The sequence below is a fragment of the Perca fluviatilis genome, chromosome 2, assembly GCF_010015445.1.
Source record: "Perca fluviatilis chromosome 2, GENO_Pfluv_1.0, whole genome shotgun sequence".
Classification (NCBI taxonomy): domain Eukaryota; kingdom Metazoa; phylum Chordata; class Actinopteri; order Perciformes; family Percidae; genus Perca; species Perca fluviatilis.
In genome coordinates this window covers 37,846,479-37,869,033 of record NC_053113.1, presented here as the reverse complement: position 1 = coordinate 37,869,033, position 22,555 = coordinate 37,846,479, and the positions used below count along the sequence as shown (strand labels likewise).

General features: G+C 41.9%; 1 protein-coding gene across 2 annotated transcripts; it reads right to left on the bottom strand.

Moving 5' to 3' along the window:
- Positions 1–67: 67 nt before the first annotated feature.
- si:ch211-149e23.4 (synaptogenesis protein syg-2) lies at positions 68–12,565 on the bottom strand. Of its 2 annotated transcripts, XM_039792495.1 has the most exons (14): positions 12,432–12,565; positions 9,894–10,226; positions 9,426–9,734; positions 5,778–6,059; positions 5,545–5,683; positions 4,997–5,169; positions 4,606–4,887; positions 4,159–4,467; positions 3,775–4,059; positions 3,476–3,638; positions 2,597–2,757; positions 1,951–2,026; positions 674–701; positions 68–513 (listed from the first exon to the last, which is right to left on the bottom strand). In XM_039792495.1, exons 1-14 carry the CDS (start codon positions 12,496–12,498, stop codon positions 364–366), a joined length of 2,757 nt encoding a protein of 918 aa, XP_039648429.1. In that variant the 5' UTR covers positions 12,499–12,565; the 3' UTR covers positions 68–363. The 2 variants fall into 2 exon arrangements, with proteins under 2 accessions (XP_039648429.1, XP_039648435.1); XM_039792501.1 differs by lacking the exon at positions 5,778–6,059.
- Between the last annotated feature and the right edge of the window lie 9,990 nt (positions 12,566–22,555).

Sequence of the window (22,555 nt, the reverse complement as noted above, 5' to 3'; positions counted from 1 at the left end):
GCTGTAGCTCAGTATATGGTAACAAATTCAACAAAAAAAGGTATTTGATGATTTTATTGACAAATACTGGAAAATACTATGAGCATTACATTTTTTTTTACAAAATTCAAGTAAGATGAAAAAGTGCAAAAGTAATTAATGCATTTTAAAATTGTTAATGCCTATCAGTCAAAACTAAACACCTTGAAAACATTTCATATTTCAGCACATACAGGATTCTAATGCTGAACTTGCTAAAAATAAACTGTAAAAATAAACTGAAATCATCATCAAACAATGCTGCAGTTCCAGTAAGCCTTCATATCTAGTTTGTGCCCAATGTAAAGCAGAATGTGTAATCCAAAGCTTTTTTTTTTTTCATCTTCACACTGTGCTCTTGACGTCAATGACTATGGAGTAACTGATCTGCTGAGCGAATTCCTTTTTGTCGTTTTCCGTCACTGCTGGCTTCTTCACCTCAGGAGAGCCGGGCTCTTGCATCAGAGATGTCAAGGCCGAGAGAGACTCCTGCTTCTGGAAAAAAAAAAAAAAAATTGATATATAAATAGATAAAAAAAACATTGTGTTAATAAAAATAGTGAGCAAAACCAAAAAAACTGGATGAATTTACAGGATTTATGAACATATTTCTAAAAGGTAAACAAACTTGCATGTTAACTGAATTTTGTCCTACCTTATATTCTGTCCTGCCATTTCCTTTGCTGTGAAACAAAACAAAAAGTATTGTATGAATCATGTCAATAATCCTGTTTTGAGTTGCTATTTGTTTGAGGAACTTGTAGCGCTGAACACCACCACTAGGTGGCACTGCGACTTAATGTGACACACTGAGCTGCGTTCAAATGGGCAAGTTGCAGGTGTGAATGCATTATGCTACAGGGACATCAATGGAGACGAGCGGTGACCTGAGGCCTCATCATGGATCTTTTCTGTCAGAAGCAGCAGCTCACTTTGTACATTATGACCTCAGTGACATCAACTTAATGAAGCCCTGCAGCCGTCAAAGTGTGCCCAGTACTGGAAGGGGAGGGTGAGGGGTTGACGTTGGTCCCAAAATAGTTGTTCTCCCGTGGAGTCATGTTTTCTTGTTTACGCCTGTTGTACGCTGTGCGACTGACCTTCCCAAATTAGCCTGACAGGACCCTCCCACTGGAGCAAGGGCTAATGGGACCGAGGCTCTGTCAACCAATGGCACCTTGACCAAATGTTCTGACCAGGGAGCCAGGCCTATTGAAATAGCTTCTGAACGGCTGTTGTGCTTTGCAGGGCAGCTTTATTCACAGCAAGGCCTGATCTGATCCTGACAACCATTCTTGAGAGAAGTTAGACGTGGCTGTGAATGTGAAACTGTGGAAACTTCTGCAGGCTGAAACCATAAAAATAAACAGTTTTAGGATCGTGAGAGATATCCCACATCAGTTGTAAAAGACGAGTGACTCACAGATTTCCCCCCCAACAGCAATAAGATTAAGAGATGGATTTGTGGATTTTTCTCATTGATGAATGGCAGCTTGAATTTCATTTTAGGCTACTAATAACTTCTGAAGATGTGGACTTTTTTTTTAACCTTCTACCTTTGCTTTTGCAATGTGGCATTGATGATAAAAGGGCCATCAAACAGCAGTCTACTGCAGAAAAGTGCCAGAAGTAACACTGCTAAAAGCCAGAGCAGGAAAGTGGAAAATAAATCTGTTTATCTCACAGACAGAGGGAACATTTTCTACCTGTCTACTAGCAGGGCTGCGGTGGCACAGACACCTGTCTGTTTCAACCACATTGCTTCCTGTTTGTGAATAACAGCATGATGCTGGGGTTTTGGTGCGTTGGGCTAACGATCCGCGCATCCTGTTTGTCTCGTATCGTATGCCACCGGCAGCGGTGCCCTCATTTGCCTGTCAACACATCACCTGCCGAGCTGCAACCTGTCACCTGTGGAGGAATTTAACTCACCAGCACGCCCAGAGGGTGACGGCGAGGATGACGAGGATGGCCATGGCCGAAGACGCACAGATCATGATCGCAAGTGCTGAAACACAAACATAGACACAGTTGTCAAAGCCACAAAGTCTCAACAAACCTCATATTGAAACTGACAATAATTGAATTCAATTGTATTTATAGTGTCAAATCATAACAGTAGTTATTCAAGATTTTTATTTGCCATTTGTGCATACACCAAAACAGTCCAGGCACATAGGAATTATTGTGCATGCTCTTTGAGTCAAGTAAAAAGAGTTAAGTGCAAGGAAAAGCACACCGACTAAAATAGAAAAAGATTATACAAGGTAAATAAAATAAAATATGACAAAAAAAAACACATACTATACAAAAGAGTGCACAAAATACAATATGTTATGAAAACTGTAACTGGAGTATGGGTAATACTGTAAGTTATCTCAGGACACTTTACAGATGGATTAGGTCTAGACCCCACTCTATAATTTACAGAGACAAAACCATTCCCCCAAGAGCAATTGCACTTAGTGCTGCTGTGGCGAGGAAAAAACATAACTCAGCAGGTTGATATGCTCAGAATGTCTGGAGTAAACAAGTCACTGGGATTGTAGAAGGAAAATACAACATGGTAAGTACTCACCAATGTGCTTGTCCTCGCTCGCCACCTCCACTTGAATGTTGACTGTGGCTGTGTGGTGATAGAAGGACGCCTGGCAGGTGTACAGGCCTTCTTCCTGCTCTGTGAGCGCTGGCTGGAAGACCATTGCAATGCCGTCCATTTGGACAAATGAGCCATCACTCCTGAAACACAGAACACTTAACTGAGTTTGTCTTTAAAGGATTATTTTAGATTTGTCTTATCGTGGACAAATCTCTTGAAAAGACAAAGAGCCAACAATGTGTTTATCTCTCAGTCATTTCTGACTTCCCTACTCTGCCTGCACCCCATTACTTAAGACATACATGTTAAAAATTGCATCACCAATACGAAGTTTTAAAGTTTTAAAAAGGCTCAGTAGGCCTAAGTTCCTAAATCAGTTGGGCACTGTAGTTTTAAGCAAATGTTACGTAATGTTGTATGTCTCAAATATGTTAACAGGAGGGGACTATTTTCAGCTGCGGATTAATACACATTTGGTGTCTTAGTATTCACAGCAGGACGTGTGTGTGGAACTAACTCAAACTAAAGCGCCCACATTTTAATAGTTTTTGAACAACAAAGAACTGTGGCACAGAGAAAAAAAATGTATCAGGCTTTGGCTACACCAAATTATTGGTTCTGGTCTTTTCATGGATTTGTTGGATTTGTTTAAAAAATAGCGAATATCTCCAAACTTATACTGTCAAAATGATACTGGATGCTGGATCCATGTCGTGGAAACAATCCAGTTTATATTTTACTTAACTCTCCGAGTGTGTTAGCTCCTTTAAATGGGGGACATTGAAATGTGTGCAGCACAGTGTGCATACAGGTGCTTCCTCTCAATGATTAGGTGCTAGATAATAGAGGATACACCACCTTCTGCAGTCGATGTTGTACTCTGGCACGTTGCCTTCGACTTGGAGCAGTACTCTCTGGTTGTGATGATTTTCCTGGAGAGCCAGTCTGTGTGCGATGGTTTCACCACTGTAGCGGCTTTGCAGAGGAGTCGTGTGGTTTAAGACTCTCACAGCGGAGATATCTGTAGAAAAGTCAGTTAAACCTTGAAGATGAACCTTGTACCTTTGGATCACTGAATGCATTTATGTGAATTACTACATTCGGAGTAACTGAAGTGTGCAGGTGTTGTGCACGAGTATTGTTTCTGTTAAACTCACAGTATCTGGGGATGTGAATGGTCTTTTTCTCAGTGGCTCCATGTTCCAAATGATACACACAGGTCAGGTCCTGCCCCTCATGATAGGCCAGAGGAAACTGATAAGTCAGCCTGGCTTTAATGACACGCCCTTCATACGTTGAGTGCAGGGATGTTTGGCCTTTGGCATTTTTGGGAAGGACCCAGGCGAGGTTGTTCCCGACAGCCTCCCCTCTGCAGTCACACACTGCCAGCCAGAGGTGAGAGTCCTCCTGTCTCACCACAGACACACTCAGCACAGGGGGTTCTGAAAAAGAAAACAAGGGGTGACAGGAAAGGAGATGAGCAGCTGTGTGAGTTTGCGTGAGTCACAGAGAGAAAGATCTCAAAGAAAGAAATAACGTACTGTGCACAAGAATGTGTATTGTTCTTTTTTCGGGTGCCTCCAGGCTTGGATGCTCCACCCTGCAGGTCACATTCTGACCAGAATACAAAGAAGACAAGAAGTGCGCAGAGCTCCGGGCCGATACCAAACCATCAGCCTGGACTTCCATCTCAGACAGAGATACATGAACAGAACTGATGCTGTCACCGTTTCCAGCATGCCAGGTTATGGTTGCTGCAGGGGCAACGCTGTCCACAGAGCAGTCCACCTTTGTGTACTCGTCACCATCCTTCCACTCAGTGCTGGAGTTGATGGCGATGTGTGGGCGAGCTGCATGGAAAAGAGAAGTTAAACCAAAGGAAGTGAGGGGTTTCTTTTGAGAAGAAGATAGAAATCTACGGTGCTTATAGGGCCAAATATGTCCCCTACTCAGACAAAACTTTCCACCGCTTGATTTGTCGAACATACCGCAAAGAGGGAGGGTTATGCTTCTGTTCACTGGCTCCTCAAACGCAGGGTGATTTATCACACACTCTGCAGTGAGCTCCCAAGGCGTGCAGGCAGGGAGGAGTAAAACTCCTTTGACAGAGTGGCTTCCATTATGAGAAGTGAAATTGAACCAAGACACTCCAGACACACCCTCTGGTAGAAGCCAGGACATGTTGGCTGCGGGAACAGCATCAGCTGCTGAGCACTCAATCACCCTGTATCCATCTTCAGTCTGCAAATCAACTCGTACTGTGGGAGGAACTGAGAGGAGAGAAGGTTCCACATCAATATTTCAGTCAGACAATGCAGAAAATTCAAAATGTAGTCATGAAAGTCTTTTAAGAAATAGTATGCAAAGAGTTTCACCTACCAGGCTGTATAACGTGAGGTTTAACCGTGACGTTAAACTTAAGCGTTGCATTCAGTTGGTGATAGGAGAAGACGCATTCATACAGGCCGGCATGCTGATGCTCCAGAGGACCCTGAACTGTGAGGTTGCTGCTGCCAACCAGCTCCATGCCTTCAGGCAAGGGCCCATCATCTCTAGAGGGAAACACAAGCAAGATTTCATGGAATTCATGCTTAATTTTTAATGTCTTACCAATATTAAAATATGACTGTTATTTCAAATCAGGAAACGTCTCTCAATCTGGTTCCTGCTGTCTATCGCTTGTGGTCTGGTGCCACCAAACGTGTCACCGCATCCTCCACAGGGTACGTAGGTTGTTTCAGTCTACATGTACGTGAGAAAAAAGTACTGATGTTTCCATCAATATGTTTCTCCTCATATTTCCCTTTATTTTTAAAATCTTTTTTTCTCCCAAGAATAAAAGAAAACAAGACGCACATATACAAAAAGGAGAAAATACAATTATGGGATAGAATTTGCAAGATTTTACATTACCAAATATTTCTCACTTTTTGCAGGTAACGTTGTAATGTGGCACATTCCCCGTGACCTGCAGGCTGATGACCGTGTCACTCCGTCCTTCCTGCAGCTCTAAAGATTCAGGGTCTTGGAAGTAATCCCTGTTGCTTCCCAGCTCTCCAGACAAATCTAAAAAAAAATAGAAAGCACATCTGTGTTTTCTGTAACTTCTACCTCATGAGCATCAGCAGAGTTTTCAAGGGTGAAACACTGAAACACTCACAAAAAGATGGCAGTGTTATGACTCGGGACACTTTGTGTGTAAATTTGGGGTGGCCAAACACACAGGTGACATTGCGCCCCTCGTACACTGTTGCAGGGAGGAGGACTGAGCTTGTTTGCGTATCTGTGTCTGTGCTGTACTCTCTCTGCAGCTCTTCGTTGGTGTTCAAAGCCAAGGAAATGTTGGTGGCAGGTCTCCCTCCAGATGAAATGCAAGAGACCACCCAGAACTCACTTCCTCCTCGTTGTACCATCTCTGCTTTTATTGTCACATTTGGCCTTACTAAAGAGCAGGAAGAAAGGTGAGAAGAGTTATTCTTTCACAAGGTCTAATGTTTATTTCCCAGCAAATTAAAAAGTCAGATATCAAGTTGAGGCTCAGAGTGTTTTTCTTGAATAGGAAGCCAGGGCCGGATGAGCTGAATGTTAGCTAAACACAAGCCATGAGGGGCTTCTGCTTGGGGTTTGGAGAGTGCTGACTTAGGCTTATCACCTGTCCCATCTGTTGGCCGGGCTGCAGCTGAGAGCAGATGTCTGGCCCAGCTGCTGTCCAACCAAAGCTGAGAGAACCGCGGGCTTTAATGCAGGGACCAGCAGAGATCAGAGTCTATTATCAAATACATTAAAGTTGTGGTGTCGAACAACAGCCAGCCATCCCTAATGAGTATGAGAAGTGAGCTTGGGTGTTGTTCTTGGGGAAGTGTACGTACGCTTAAAGTGAGTTAAAGCACTTTGGCTTTAAAAATTGTCATCTGTTAAACCACTGCAGTTTGAAAATTACCTAAGCTGCAGTACTTCAGTGGAGTGTGAATGTATCACGGACAAAAGAGCTGGCTGGCCTGGCTCGTGCTAATGGGATCGTTATCGTACAGTCTGGCGAATGCACAGTCTGTACTGTATCCGTGCAAGGATCTGGATGCTCTGCACCGCTTAAAGTGCCTAAAAAACAGACCTTACAGCTATAGTGTGTAGTTTCTGTCGCCCCCATGAGGAATTCTAAGTAATGACAACAAGACTGTCGGCGCGTCCACATGATACAAGCCTTCCGTGATCGCACACGCGCCCCCACCCCTCCTCCACGAAGTTGCTAGTAGCCAAGAAGGACACGGAGGATTAAAAAAACATGATGGACTCTTCAGAAGAGGTCATTTATCTTAACTCGGACGCCACAATCTTATTGAACGTAGTCATACTGACAAATACAGAGAGAGTTGTGTGGAGCTGATAGTCCTAATTATCTTTGTAGCAACTCATTTGGCAATGGCTTGAATGTAACGGACGTTCATTAATATCAAAAAGTTACGCACTAAAGCTTTAACTCGTGCAAACCGCTTCAAACGCAGGGCAGCCAATAAGCAGCCTGTGACCACTTGGGGGCATTTCAATTTGAATCTGATAGTACAGTAGGAGAGGAAGAGAATTTTGTGAGAGCATTTAAAATATTGATGACCAAATTGAAATGCGCCTAACGAGCGCCATTATGCTGCAACACACAAACGCATTAACTTTGTTGGTTTGGGCCACCATTTTGTCTCATGTGTATGTAACATGGGAACCAGAGCCTACATATGGGGTGTGAACTTGAACATTGCTGGGTCAGATGAGGGGACAACAAACCAAACTCGTGAGGGTTTTTGTCAGCGGTGTTGTGCCATTTGTTTAAGAACCAGGGCACACCACCTATGACGAGTGCGCGGTTAAATTGTGTCTCATTTTGAAAGTTATGTAACCAATATTCCTAAAGTGGCACGCTTACATTACATACATAAGTCAACTATAAAATGAAAGAATGTTTTGTTGCCTTTTCATCTTTACTAGTTAGGTAGCTAGCTATAGACTGAGAAAATGTGCAACTTTGACTATTCCATTTGTTTTTATTGTCTATCTTGCATGGCATATGCTTAAGTGATTATTGGGTCTCAAGGCTTAAAAAAAACATGAATTTCTACCGGATTATGCAAACTACGAATATTCTATTTCCTCATAAAGAAAAATGGCGGAGCAACATTCCAGTGCACTCTGGCAGCAGTACACCACTTTTTGTGGTGATTGTTCTTATTGTTTTGGCCACTTGGTGGCAGCAGACACAAGTAAATACAACATTAGCCTCGCATTGCCAGAACTATCTCCACAGCAGTGTCAGCGCTGAAGTTAATCTGGCTACACCGCCACTCTATTCTGGAATAGTGAAAAAAACTCTGGCTTGTTTGTCCTTTTAACCAATCACAACCTCCTGGGCGGAGCTAAAACCCGGATGCCCTGACTGTGTCCTTGCAAAGTAGATAGCAGAGATAGCATAAGGGGAGGGACCTCCGATCGTGATATCTAACTTTATGTAGCAGCATCCGGTCAGCGAGACTAATACAACAATGACTTATAACCTTCAGCATATACAGGGCAACATTCATTTGGAGACGTGTTTCTGGCCACCTGGTGAATGTAAGTCCAACATTCTCTCTCTTTAAGCTCTGTTTTTGACACCAACTCCTGAGGTAACATCTGGCCTTTTAGCTGCTAAATGCTCCACTATGCTCACTAGCTAGTCGCCAACTGTGTCCGTCTGCTGGTTGGTGCTGAGCAGGTAGCAGACAGTGAATTAATCCAAGCTCTTTCTCTGAAAACAGCTGCCTGCTGTCACGGAAAACAATGCTTGTATAAGTGAACCTAAACAGAATGGTGTGGACGGACCTGAAAACCAAATCAATGACCTGAAAAGATCCTCTGCAGAGCTGAGAGAAACTGCTGAGTCAGGTCATAATTCTCTGTGGACTCAACACTATGACTGAACCCTTTTTTCATTTGATCCACTGGTTATATAAAAAACATATAGATTATAGCAGCTTTAACATTGTCAGGGTACCTGATTAAAGTCTATGGAACAAAAGGTTTTGAAAGGTGAGTGTGCTGGATTTTGAGATCCTTCTCACTTAAGACACATTGACCCTTTACACCTATCATTAATACTTCATGGTATGAAGTTTAAAGTCTTAAAATTGAAAAAAAAAAATTTCACAACTCAACTTATGTACCTACAGTACAGGTGAGTGAATGTTTTTGGTCCAGAAAACAATTATCTGTAGAAATGCAGTTAGCAAATATAAAACAAAAAGCACGCTGCACTATGGTATGATAGTTATTAAGTGCTGCTGCATTATGGTGTTCCATTTGCTTGACAGCAGTGAAAAGAGTGCATTCCCACATGAATGCATTGCATTGTGCAATGTGATTTATGGTCTGTCACTGTGTATGTGGAACAGAGTGGGAAGGAACAACTAGCATGAAAAATCAGCAGGAGAAAGTTATTGTGTAGTGAGATGCTGAGTCATGATGCATGATTACATAACTCTGACTGGTGACGCAACACAATAAGTCACCTCCGCGTTATTATGGAACCCACGCGAGGGCCAGGCGTCCATGCTTACACAAGTTAACGTAACCCGATTTGTTCAGCTGCTATCATCTAACCAATCGGCTCTCCTAATCTTAACCACTCGAGGTCAATGGCTAACCCCAACCAATCGAGCTGCTTTGTAGGGCGGGACTTGCCTAGAAGTTACGTGGGCTCCATAATAATGCGTCACCTCCTGGTAACACAGATGGACAAACACTAACACAACACTGACACGCTCAGCTGCGAGTGTGGGCTTACTGTAGGTTTCCACCCTGACTGTGGTGAGTTTGGGGTTTGGGAGGGTCGGGTGTTGGACCAAGCAGATCACGCTGTCCTCTTCCTGCAGGTGGGTGGGGAAGCGCAGGATGCTGCTCAGGGTAGAGGTGCCGTTTGAGTGAGCGGTTTCACTCACGTTCACAGTATAAGGGTAATCTGAGGGAGGGCGGCCGTCGACCAACCAGCTGATCTGAGGCACAGGCCTGCCACCGACCGCAGAGCATGACACCGACTGGTAGCGAGAGCCGTTTATGGTCTCTGCATTCACCAGGATCTGCACATAAGGCCGAGCTGTGAAGGAATTAAGTAAACATGTCATCCTCGTTAAAGGATGTAGGCATCAAACTGGTGGTGCAGCATTTATAGATTTAGAAAACTTTAAATTATGGCAACCTCATCAGGCAATGGTGAATGTATAAAAGAATAAGACACATTATTGGCTTGGCTTACCTACTACAGTGAGGAATAGGTTTTCAGAAAAATTCTCTTCATCTGTTTCAAACTCGCATATGTATTGTCCCTCTACTTCCACACTGGAGACGTTCATCTTAACTGTGAGGTTGGTAGGAGAGGCTGGGTTTGAGATGTCATGTTGGCGGCTAAATGGTTCGCCATTAATAAATCCTGCCAGTCGCAGTCGCTTGGATTGAATTTTGGAGTTAATCTGACGTTTCCACTGGGCAGTCACAATCTCATTCTCGCCCAGATACCTACAGCTCAGGTAGGCGTCCTCTCCCAGGACTGCTGTGAGGTTGTGTGGAATCTCAAGTTTTGGGTCTCCATCTGGACATGAGACAAAGAAAAACACAACTTTCAATAACAATTAAAGGTCATAAGTTCACCTGAACAGCGTTAAGGAGAAGGTGACTGCAGCCGACAGAAAAAAACCTGCCGACAGAAAAGAAATGGAAAATATTTTTTTATTGTTTTAGTACAAAAGGATTATCAGGACATAGTAAAATAAATAAATAAGAAACTGGATATTAAAATTACAAGTTGATATTGTAAGATGACATTATGAAATGAAAAATCTTAAAATAGAAAACCTTAAAAAGTAAATGTATAAGCTTAAATGTAAATGTTTAGATTGAAATGTGCAATTAAAAACATTAGATTTAATAGAGTACATAAATTATTAAAATATGAAGGTATCATTTTGTTTTCTTCATTTTCCTCTCTCCTGTTTGCATTTGTCATTTTCCATACAAACTAAAGTACTATATTGGAAATATTTCAATTTTGACCTGATGGTGACGCTATATGAAAGGTCAGGGCGTTAACTAAAGTTATTAAAACACATCCTGAGGGGAACAGGAATATCTGAACTAAATTTCATGGAAATCCATCCTATAGCTGTTTCTTTCACTCAGAACCAAGAACACCATGGAGACGCTGGAGGAAAAGTCAGGGGATCAGCTAAGTCAGTTGGCGTCATCCTGTGGGGACCATGAATGTCTGTCTACAATTATAGCAATCCATTAAATAGTTGTTGAGACATTCAGTCCGGACTAAACTGGTGGGCCGACCCAACAATAAACCAACGGTGCCATCTGTGCCACTAGCACGGCTCACAAACATGTAACCCAAAAACTGACATGTAAAGTACAAGTTATATATAGAGCCCTCAGACAATCAAATGGCTGAAGACAGGAATTGGTCTTTGTGCACACAATGGCACCTGACTAATGCAACCATGTCCCCTTAGTGTATATTAAATAGAGGACTCCATTATGTTAATGAAATGAAACCAGTCCAAAAGTTACGCCCGGATCCATACCGACACAGACGACCGCTTCCCTCCAAACTGTTGAGAAACCAGCCACGGTTTGTTTTCAGAGGGAAAGGACATTTAATAGAAGCTGACATGTTTTAACACTTGCAGAAAGGACAGTGTGCAGACTCCAATGCATACAAAGTCCCTTTCATCCTACTTCCTCTGCTAACTTTATTGAAGTGCACTTGAGGACACAGTTTGCCCCATCGGCCAGCTGAAGCCAAGAACCTCTATTCAGCTTTAGATACATGATGAGTAAAATGATGCTGCTGCACTGCTTCCTTGCAGACCACAGAGCATACAGCCAGCTGCTGCAGTCTAAACTGAACTGTTTGCATCAAACACTATAAAAGCTGAAATGCTGTTGGTCATCCTATACATCACAGCAAATGGAAACAATGTGGAGAAGCCTCCAAAGCATTTTAAGAGGAAAGGACACAGAGGGAGAGAAATAACTGTGCTGGATCAGTTCAATTATGCTTCGTGGGTTTATAATTCATTTGCCCTTGCAAGTTATTGCCAAAATAAATGTCAGCCAAGCATGGAAAAGGCACACCTTAAGGATACAAACTAAGTAATAACTGAGAGAAAACAATCAGTTATTCATGCACTGCATCATATTTCCTGAGCCCCAGGGGCTTCTTTTTCTCACCAAACAGCAACCGTTCAGTGGTGCACAGCAACTCTTCCTTCGCAGACTGGGGATGTGGTAAACAAATAAGACTTTCGACTTTAAAAAACATACCTTTTTCATGTTTAAACTTTCATCTCCAGCTGGAAGTCCCAGTGACAAAGACTTCACCTAAAAACAATACTGTAGGAAATCTAAATAAGTGTAGGCTGCAGAGGGGTTTCCCCGTACACAAAGAAAAACCTTAACGACCCTCATATATTAACTTTTAAAGGCTGTAACAATACTAATGTGGTTTTAGGTGACACCACTGGTCAATAATAATAATGAACTGACTACTGGAGTGACAACACCAACATGCCATCAGCAATATATTGCAGAAATAATTATTTAGTGCCTTCAGGATGCATCCAGCATGTGGCTTTATTGCCTGTGTACATTTATAATTGGACTAATCACTTAGGAAAACCATAGCAGCACTGTTTAGTGTAAATGCCACAGGTTAAACAAGACCTCAAGGGCCAGTAAAATAAGCCCATAAACAGCTGACAGTCACAGACGGATTATAACCCTGCAGACTTACCCAAAATTTCCACGCAGTGAGCAACATTTAGGACAAAACCCAAAACCAACAGCCCTGAGCATCCCATGATGGTGTCATTGAGTGAAATAAGAGTTGGATCAACTGACTGTATAGCATAAGGGTATTTAAAGTGTGTGTGTGAATATGTGTGTTCTGTGGTTTATGGTTGGAGGTACACACCCTCCACAGCTGACACTACCGTGTACACACAGAAACACACACACACACACACACACACACACACACACACACACACACACACACACACACACACACAGAGTAACCATGCATATGTGTCTGCTCAGTTACTCAGCCACCCCAATAGCCGGCTCCTTGAGGAGTGGTAATGCATCATTCATACCATCCCGTCCCTGCAGGGGTGCTTAGAGACTGCCTGTCTGCGGACAGCTCGCTGCTGCTGCTCATGCCCTGCAGTTTGGGGAAATCACTCACTTCTGGGTATTGTTTCGATGGCATAATGCTCCTCTAATTCACTTTGAGGCTGTGTGTGTTTCTTTTTCCCCAGTCAGACTTATTTGCAAAGTGCAGTTTGTCACGCTGTGAGGAAAACTGTGTGAAAACAAATGTGGGTGAGAAAGGTAAAGACATTTTGCACGGGGCTCAGCATTGCTGGTCTATGTGAGGTTGATGTTAAAGTTGATCAACTTTAGTGTTGAGTCATCAAGACCACAGGAGGATGACACTGAATGGAATGACCTGACAAAAAGCTTTTGCTGCCAACACATTTAGATTTTGTGTGGTTTGCAACGGCTTTTTGAATTGTCTGGTATGAAACTGCCAGCCGTAGTGAGACATTTTGTAGCCTGTGAAAGTGGGTTTTACAACAAAGAAAACTGATGTCTCATCCTCTTTCTCTCTCTACCACACACACTAGAGCAGAGTCAATCATCAGGAGGGCCTACACCACACAAACATGTCTTTTAAAAGCCTAAATTGCCTTTTCATCCACACACACACTTCCCTTAAAATGCTGCATTTAAAGCCACAGGCATCTTTCTTTGCATGATAAGTGGCAGAAGCTCTTAAATACACCTTCAATTCAGGAGTTAGACACCTGAAGCATTTATGTAAGAGCAGAGAAAGGAGCATATTAAGCAACATTCAGGGGCTACCTTGTGTTTGTGCAGGATCAAATTCAGATGTCTAATCCTTTAAAGTTATTTATTACACGCACATTTCACCCAAACCTCTATTTGAAAGTCCTTCAAAGGCTTTTAAGAAATTTGTATCCAAGTGTTAATCAGCCGCACAGATAGAGGAGAGAGGTTTTGTCTGCATGATGTAAGAAAGATTAAAGCTCTTATTACTTCCAGTCTTGTTCTATGACTGAGGATGATCGTATCTCCGGAAGGTAAAACACAGTTCAGTCTATTGCCAAAGTTACATGCAACACTTGATTTTGGAGGGCAAACACTTCACACGGAGTCGAGTCTGTCTCATAAAACTCGGTGTAATCACAACCAACAAGCAATGCTTTTTCCAGCTAATTAAATAACCTGAAGTGGTTATTTCCTGAAGTTGCAGGCGGACGTGGAGTTTGGAGAGGGAGTCTGGAAACCTTCAGTCTTTTCCGGGTGTGCCCTACTGTCTGCGAGCTAATGCATTTTACCGACAATGAAATGTTAACATTTCACAGACAAGGTACTTATAGATTTTACAGATGTACAACTGGCATCCTTTTCACCTTGCTGGCTTACTCTTTATCACTTTGTCTCTGGACACACATGCGGAAAGTCAGCTGGAAAAAGGTAGTTGGTGATCAGCCAGTAATAATGTGTGTGCAGTAAAGCACAGGCAAGCCTGCCTGTGAAGGGTTGTGTGTGGTAACCTACTTAACTCTGTGGAACCTTATCATCACTTTCTTCAGAGGGGGAAAATTACTGATCATCTGCAGCATCTCTTATTGCTGTTATTCATTTACAGCTAAATTTTCGCCACCCACCCACACACACACACACACACACACACACACACACACACACACACACACACACACACACACACACACACACACACACACACACACACAATCTGAGTCAAATAACAGCTTTGGCGTGTGACACTGCTGGCATTTGTGTACAAAGGGGAACAAATAGAAAAATATCAGTACCATCAATGTGCACCTCTCTCTGGGCTTTATATCTTGAAGTACAATTTAATACCACTCACGTTTGAAACAGATGTGTACCGGTAGTCTGCAGCCTAGAGGAAGGACAAACAGTCTGGTTGGAAAGGTCCGTTTCAGAGCACATGTTCACTCCTAAATAAAAAGGTTTTAATTTTAAATAATGGGCTTTTATATGCTTTAAAGGTCCAGTGTGTAACGTGTTTAGTTGTTCATTATCAAAATCGGTGTTGCCTGTTCACAAACTTGTCCTTTTTCATGAATATTTACCACCACCATCAATTCCAAGTATTCCTATTGGCTTGAAATAGTACATTTGCATTTGCGTGAACTGGGGTAGACGCATGGGGTATATTCATGCTCCATCTTGAAATACGTTAGCCGGTAAGGGACATACAGGACATACTGCTCCGCCTTTCGCGTTTTTGCTGTCACATGATAAACTCACAGGTGCTGCTAACGCTGCTAATGGGTATCGTAGCTTCCCGGCCCCGGCAAGTTTAAAGAAGGAAACATGGAGGACCAGACGTATTCAAAATCCAAATTTCAGGAACAGGAGTCTTCTTCTTCTTTGCCCAGAAAAAGAAAAAGGATATTGAAAAGAGCAAGAGACTGGCTTTTTGTAGCTGTAATACCTACTTTGAACTGGGTGGTGCGAGAGAGTTGATTACGATATATGATCTCAAGATGGGAGAAATTCCTACACAGTAGGCAGAGGGGGCAGAGTCTTAACAGTGTGGACGTGGTCGCTAAATATAAAATAAAAAATGCATGGTTCTGCTGCGCTGCTAGCAAAGCACGGACATGTTTGTGAAAGGGACTACCAGGTAAATACGGTATAAAGCAGATGATGAAGCCACACTAAAAGCCACCACTACCAAAACAAAGACAAGAAAATACGTAGTGGTGACCACAATTCCATCTATGGAGCCTGAAAGTAGCTTTATGCTCGCCGTAGACTTCCTGGCACGAGCTAGAAAAAGATGTTGACACGTCTTTCGTTTCCAGCGTTTGGTCCAGCCAGGCCCCTTGAAGTGCGCTCAGCCTTTTGTTGTAGTTGTCAGGTGATAGTGCAACACAAATACCCCTGCAGCCCAAAAAGGATTTTACCCGTAGGCCATCATTGTAAAAGTGATGTCTGTAAAACTGTTGACAGGACTCCTGAAACTGCAAATGGGCCGAGCGGGAACTCGCGGGCTGAGCCAGCGGGTTGAAGCTTAGAAACGTTTTTGGTGTATGTGCCCGCCTAGCAACTCCATTGAGCTCAATAGGCGCCATTTTGGGATCCGGTATACATTTATTATTATAATACATACATGGGTCCAGCGCTATGGCTCCGCAAGTTGTTGTGGTGCGTAGTTGTGCACGTCTGAAATTTTTAATAACTCGGCCAAGCTGCGCAATTTATTTGAACATGATCAACTGGGAAGAAAGGCCGAGCAGGTTCGCTTCTACAAACATCTACTGTATATTATTCTTCAAGTACAGATGAATGGATGAATACATGCATGTCAATGTCAAACTATTCCTTTAAAAATGTAACTTTTTGCCATGCTTTTGCTTAGAAAGTGTTGGGCAGTAACAGAAGTACTGACACTCTTATTTTAAGTAAAAGCACCAATACGTCAATGCAAAAAATACTCTGGTACAAGTAAAAACACTCAAAATGATACCTAAAGTATCAACAAGCCCTCTATATAGATTGTTTATTCCTACCTCAAGGACAGGCTCAAAAGTATAATCAGCCAAATGTATTTAAGTAACCCTTTTCATATATGATATTATTGGATTACTAATGATGCATCAACATAACAGCATTTTAATGTTGTAGCTTGTGGATGTGGAGCTATTTTTTTTTTTACTAACTATATACTGATGGGTTGTCTGGTCTTTAATCTTACATTAGTAACTGGTCAGAAAAATATTTATCTGCAAAGTAAACAACAAAAAATGTATTGGGAGTAAAAAGTAGAAGTGTATTTAGTGCAGTATTTGATAAAAAAGTTACTTTCTAGTTTTGTGGCTTTTTTGGTATATATATATTTCAATTCTTCAATCGATTTAATTTTCACTTTTGTCATTACTCTACGATGACTTAGCCATCTTAGTTTGTCAGTCACCTGTCATATACCAAAGGTGGTTTACAGAGGTTTGATCGATAGTTAATGCATATACAGTAAGGACACTCACAACTTAAATCCATTGGCAAAGCAACCTGACCTTGTTTTTAAGAGCACATAATGGTTACTGATGCGTTTTATCAGCTCCTATAAAACATTATACATCCATAATAAATCGTAAACATTTCACGAATGTTTATGTCTTGTTGTCTGACAACCTTCTAAAGTCACATTACTTTTAATGCTTTTCAAATGCATCATTTAAAAGTACCCAAAGAGGAATATTTCTCACGATGACAAGTTGTGATTAGTGATGAATCAAAGTTTTCTTTGTGCACTCTGTTGTGCTTTTGTAGCGTAAGGTGACTCATACTGAAATACTGATTCGTATTTCTTACAACTGTCAGGAAACGTCTGAAAGGTAACATTCACGCTAGCACTTCTTGTGATGCAGTATATAAATGTTTCATATTCTATGCAACTGCAAGAATATTGAGTGAGTAACAATCTAATACATTCTCCTTTTTCAGAATAGAAAGCTTTCAAATAACAGACAAATCTCCTTTGTACTTTTGTCTCCATCAGTCATAACTTCTCTTATTAATCTCTTCTTCGATGCTCCAGTGTGCATTAACAGCCGAGGAGGCCTGGAAACAGTGATTTCCATGAACCAATGGTTATTTGGTTCATGGAAATCACTAAAACAGTGATGCTGCAGCCTTGGAGATGATGCATCTGATGTTCAGGTCATGAGCCATTTATGTACTTCAACTGTTGAGGTCGGACTGCTGAGTGCTTAATGGTTATTTAGTTGATGGAAATTACTCAAACACTCATGATGAGTGGAGAGGCAAATGTGATCATTACAGTAAGTAGAGGATGGAGCTTGGAAAAGGGTTTGTGAGAAATGATACAGCTTTGAAATACGGTTATGGGAAGTGTAGCTCTTTGTTTTCTCAGACAAAAATGAAAGAGTGTCCTGCCAGCTGAACCCGAAGCTTTGGTGGCTCATGTGAGGACGGGAGGATTAGTCTCGTTCAAGGGTTGAAAAAGCAAGTTGCTGGCAGAGCATCAAGAGAGAATGTAAGTGAAATGGACAGCAGATGGCTCTGGTCCGTGCACCGGTTGTTTGGGACGTGCTGAGGATGGCTGGGCCTGTGCACCCCTCCAGACCTGGCACTCGGCCTGGCTTCCCTCACCACAGGACTCTTCAACCAGCAGGCTGGGAGTCTGTGCTAATGCAACCTGTACAACTCCCATCAGGGGAGGAGGAGAGTTACTGAAGCCCATCCAAGAAAATGGAGCCAAATTGATACTGAAAGTAAGTCTTCATGAAGCCCGAAATCAAGACCTTGTTTACCTGAAGATTGTGGCCATTTATCTCTCACCATACACAAGGGAGTAACATTTGAATCTTGTGTACTACTTACCTTGTTTTGATGCACACACCACAAAGCTATTGTGTTGTTGCAAAAGCATAAAGCCACACCTCAGAACCTCATACCACTTCCAGTAGTGGCCAAGTGCAAAGGCTGATCAGCGGTTGCTTACAAAGGCTCTTACAAATGCTTGTTTTGAATTGTGAATGTGAATTTTTACAGCTCCAAATTAACAATTTGAAATAAAATATTGAATTGTCTGCACACATAATCCATAGAGACCTCTTTGTTTTACACAGCAATTCAAGAAATCATGATGCAACACTGCTGCCAGATCAGCACAACTTTCCATGACATCATCTTCCTCAGGTCATGAAGTGTTGGGTGGATACAGGTTCTAAGAGGTGAAGCATAAAGTGCCCTTTTTTTTAGAGAACTGATGGTAGAGATATGACAGGAAACGAGGGGTGAGAGAGATGGGAAACAACATGCAACAAAAGGTCCCCTGCAGGACTCAAACTAGGGTTGTTACATTCATGAGGGTGCCCAAATAGGTGCTCTATTTTGAATAAAAGCTAGGTACTTACAGTTTGTTAAGATGACCAACTAGCAGCTGGATTTTTAATGCAGTAAGCTTGAGTCGGAGGTGAGGTGCAGACCAACCAGGTGTTCATTTCACTGGAATCTGGCAGCCTTAATTAGCCTGCACCTGGCATTGACCTAAACCCCTACCACAGTATAGAGAAGTGTGATTCTAACCTTACATCAAACACTACACAAACAAAACAAATACATACAAATGTACATTCACACTGTAAAATGTTACTTTACATATCATGTAGAAAAATAGGAAATCTGAGCCTCAGATTAAGGTACACTAAACTCCCCTCCATTATTTACCACTTGGTAGCTCCTGTAACCTTTACATTGGTGTTTGGACATCCTTGGGGGCTCTTTTAGGCCAAACACCCTGGAGATGAAACATGACAGCAGAGAGTAGGTTTACACGTGGCTGGCTATTTTCATAAATGGACATTTCAACCTCTCCATTTTCAAAAATAACATTGTGCACAGTTGTCAGTTTTCAGAAAAGGGTTTGTTTACACATACCCGTGTATATATGCCATCAATGCTAGGGCTGGGCGATATGGATAAAATCTAATCAGAATTTGACCAAATACTTCGATATTGATACCGCAACGATATTGTAATGTTGACTATTGGTGCTTTCACAAAATATTTACACAATGAGATTTTTGATAAATCATTATCAGTAATGTGGCTATAATGACTAAGTGGGTAAAGGCAAATAATAGAACAGTTACAACAGTCTGGTGAGTTCAGAAACTGACATCACTTTACTGTAATGCAGCCTTTAAAACCAGGAAAAGACAACACTTATGCCATATTACGATATTACAATATCCAAAATCTAAGACAAAATCTTGTCTCATATCACGATATCGATATAATATCGATATATTGCCCAGCTCTAGTCAATGTCATCAAGAGCATGCCAAACCTGTAGGTGGTGTAAATGAGACCAAATTCTGGTCAGGCCAATCACATCGTGTATAGAGTCGGTGGCCGGGGCTTATGGCTGCTGCTGCTGCTGGGAACAGCGGTCTTCTGGAAGACTTGGAGTTCAGCTTTTCTTTGAGAAAAAAAAACAAATGTGGCAAAGCGAATGGGTTTGATGACACTCTGAGATTTTAAGATTTCCGACAACGCCACTTGGGATAGGCCCAAGACCTTTAAAGCACACAGGTTCGTTCCACTCAATGGGCAAAAACACGTGGTTCCCAGATTACAAAAATAGTTTATTCAATAAAACTGTATAGATATAAAATATAACATTGATCACAAATAAGAAAAAGGAAAGAAACCTAATCAGGGGCTGAGGCCTACTGGTGGGAAGGGCAGGTGAAGGGGAAGAACTAATAAAACTAAATTAAAGAAAAAAAAGGGTTCACCCAGACACACAGTGAGATCACCAAATCCAAGTTAACACGGCACACGAGAAGGAAGACCACCACCACCCACGTCACCAGCACCACCACCAGCCTACAGCCACTGAAAAGGACAAACAAAAAGGAGGTTACAACAAAATTAATCTCAAAAATGTACAACAGGAGATAATTCACAAAATCAGGTTAAGCAAAACAATAAGATAAACAAAAACAGTTCACTTGATCAAAATAATAAAATAAAAAAACAAAACAATAATACAAACTAAATGATTAATTCCTCAGTCAATTAAAATTAAAGGAATAAACAAGTTAAAAGTCTGGTGTTGGCAATTCACCATGCGCACCAAAAGCCAGCAACAACAGTGCCAAGCAGTAGCGACACGCTGTGTAGTTCGCGGCAAAAACAAAGCTGTGCAGTTAGCAGCCGAGGCACAGCAGCAGACAAGGCTCTGTAGGCAAAGCTATACATTCAGCAGCAGAGAGTAGACTGTGTAGTTGGCAGCAGAGAAAGCTGTACAATTAGCAGCATTTAGCAGTGGAGACAAAGGCAGACCAGGCAGCATTTAGCAGTGGAGACAAAAGCAGACCAAGCAGCATTTAGCAGTGGAGACAAAACAGCAGCGGCCCCAATCAGCTGGTGGTGGAATCACATCAATCACCACCGGTAGACTTCGGCCAGCTGATGAGCATTCCCTGTCAATAAACATAAAATTAGCATGGCTAAGCTACATTAATCAAGGTTTTCGGGGGCTAAATTTAAGGTAGCATACCTATGGTTTAAAAAAGGCAAATGTTAATTGCAGCTGATGAGACACGACCTCTGACCTCCTGCATGAAGGTAAGTTGGGCTCCACGCCAATCCACATCCTTACTTTGTGCCTGACTAAATAAAGGACACGGTAATTCCTGTGTTAGTGCTGGACGTTAACCATAAGGTGTGGAATTATCCAATATGGACGTATTGATAAACACACCCATGCATCTGACTGTATTATGTTAAAGTGTTCATATTATGCTTTTGGGCTTTTTCCCTTTCCTTTATTGTGTTATATATCTTTTAGTGCATGTTAGAGGTTTACAAAGTGAAAAAGCCCAAAGTCCACCCCAAAGGGACTTACCATCTCCAACAGAAAACACTGTTCACAAACTGCTTCAAACAGCTCTATTGTAGTCCAGCCTTTACTTCAGAGACAAACGTGGGTCACTTTGTAACACACGTTATAATGTTCGCCTAGCTGCTAGCGCGGCGCGCCCTCAAACCAAGCTAGTTAGAGCGGAGGCCCGAAGAGTTCAGATAGCTGAATTGCCATGTCCAGGAGACAGTGCAGAATTAAAACTTTACGTATGAAAGACTAATTTGTTAACATTTAAATAACTTACCACTCTGAAACATCTTGCTCCAAGCTAGGTTGCACAGCTGGTTCGGGTTGTTGTGCCTGTTTCAGGATCAGACTCGCAGGTTTGTTTTGGATCTAGCTTAGCTTAGCTACTCTGCTTCTGACAGGTTAGTAGTCATCACTTAGGAGCTGCACATGTGCGACTCCCAACAAAGATGGACCAGAATTGAGATGCATCACTCTGTAGCTAAAACAGAGAGCTCAACACACAGGGTGAAAAGAGGAGCTGCAGCAATGTGCAGTACAACAAAAATATGGTGTGTTTTAAAAATTAAACCACATAAACCTATTCTGGTACAACCTCTAAATACAATTATGAACCTGAAAATGAGCATAATGTGTCTGCTGCAGATGTATTCGTGACAAAGTTACACACACTCTACTGTGGAAGATGAAATATTGTCATTTTTGAGATGCCTACTGCAGGAGGTAATAAATGAGTTAAAGATGTTGCTTTCGTTGACAGCGAGCTCTTAATTAAAGCAGTGTGGGATAATGAGAGTTCACCTCCTCTTAAGCATGCACTGCACTAAACTCAGCTGACACAACAGAATATTCACATGCAATCTTAGACCTGGGGGACAAATTACTCTGGCACCGGCCAGGCAGGGACTGTGCAGGAAGGCGAGCAGCAAATCAATACAGTTTTATAGACCTGAACCATGCCTAAATGTTCCTTCTTAGCTCTGCTACTTTCATCGTTCTGTCTTATGGCTGTTCAGGAGAGGAGAGAGGCGACTCACACACATCCAGACTGCTGTGATGGAGATGATTATATGTTTCCATTAGTTGATGTGAAGTCTCTATTCTGACTTTTAGATGTGGTTTTATAGTTGGTATCAGTCCATTCCACATCGCTCTGCACAGATTCAGGTTACAGATGGCAAAGGCAAAAAGTGCTTGATGCAAAGTTTGTGCAACACGACTGTGTTTTGGATTCCAGCTTAACAAAACTCATGTCTGCCATCTATGGGCACAACTGATGATTGATAAGAGTTTTGAGACCAAAAACACCAATGTGAGTATCAAAAGAATAAAAAAATTTGAATTTGTTTCAAATAAAAAAAAAAGAAGAAAAAAAAAGATCTGAAACATGAATGAAGAAGTTGTGT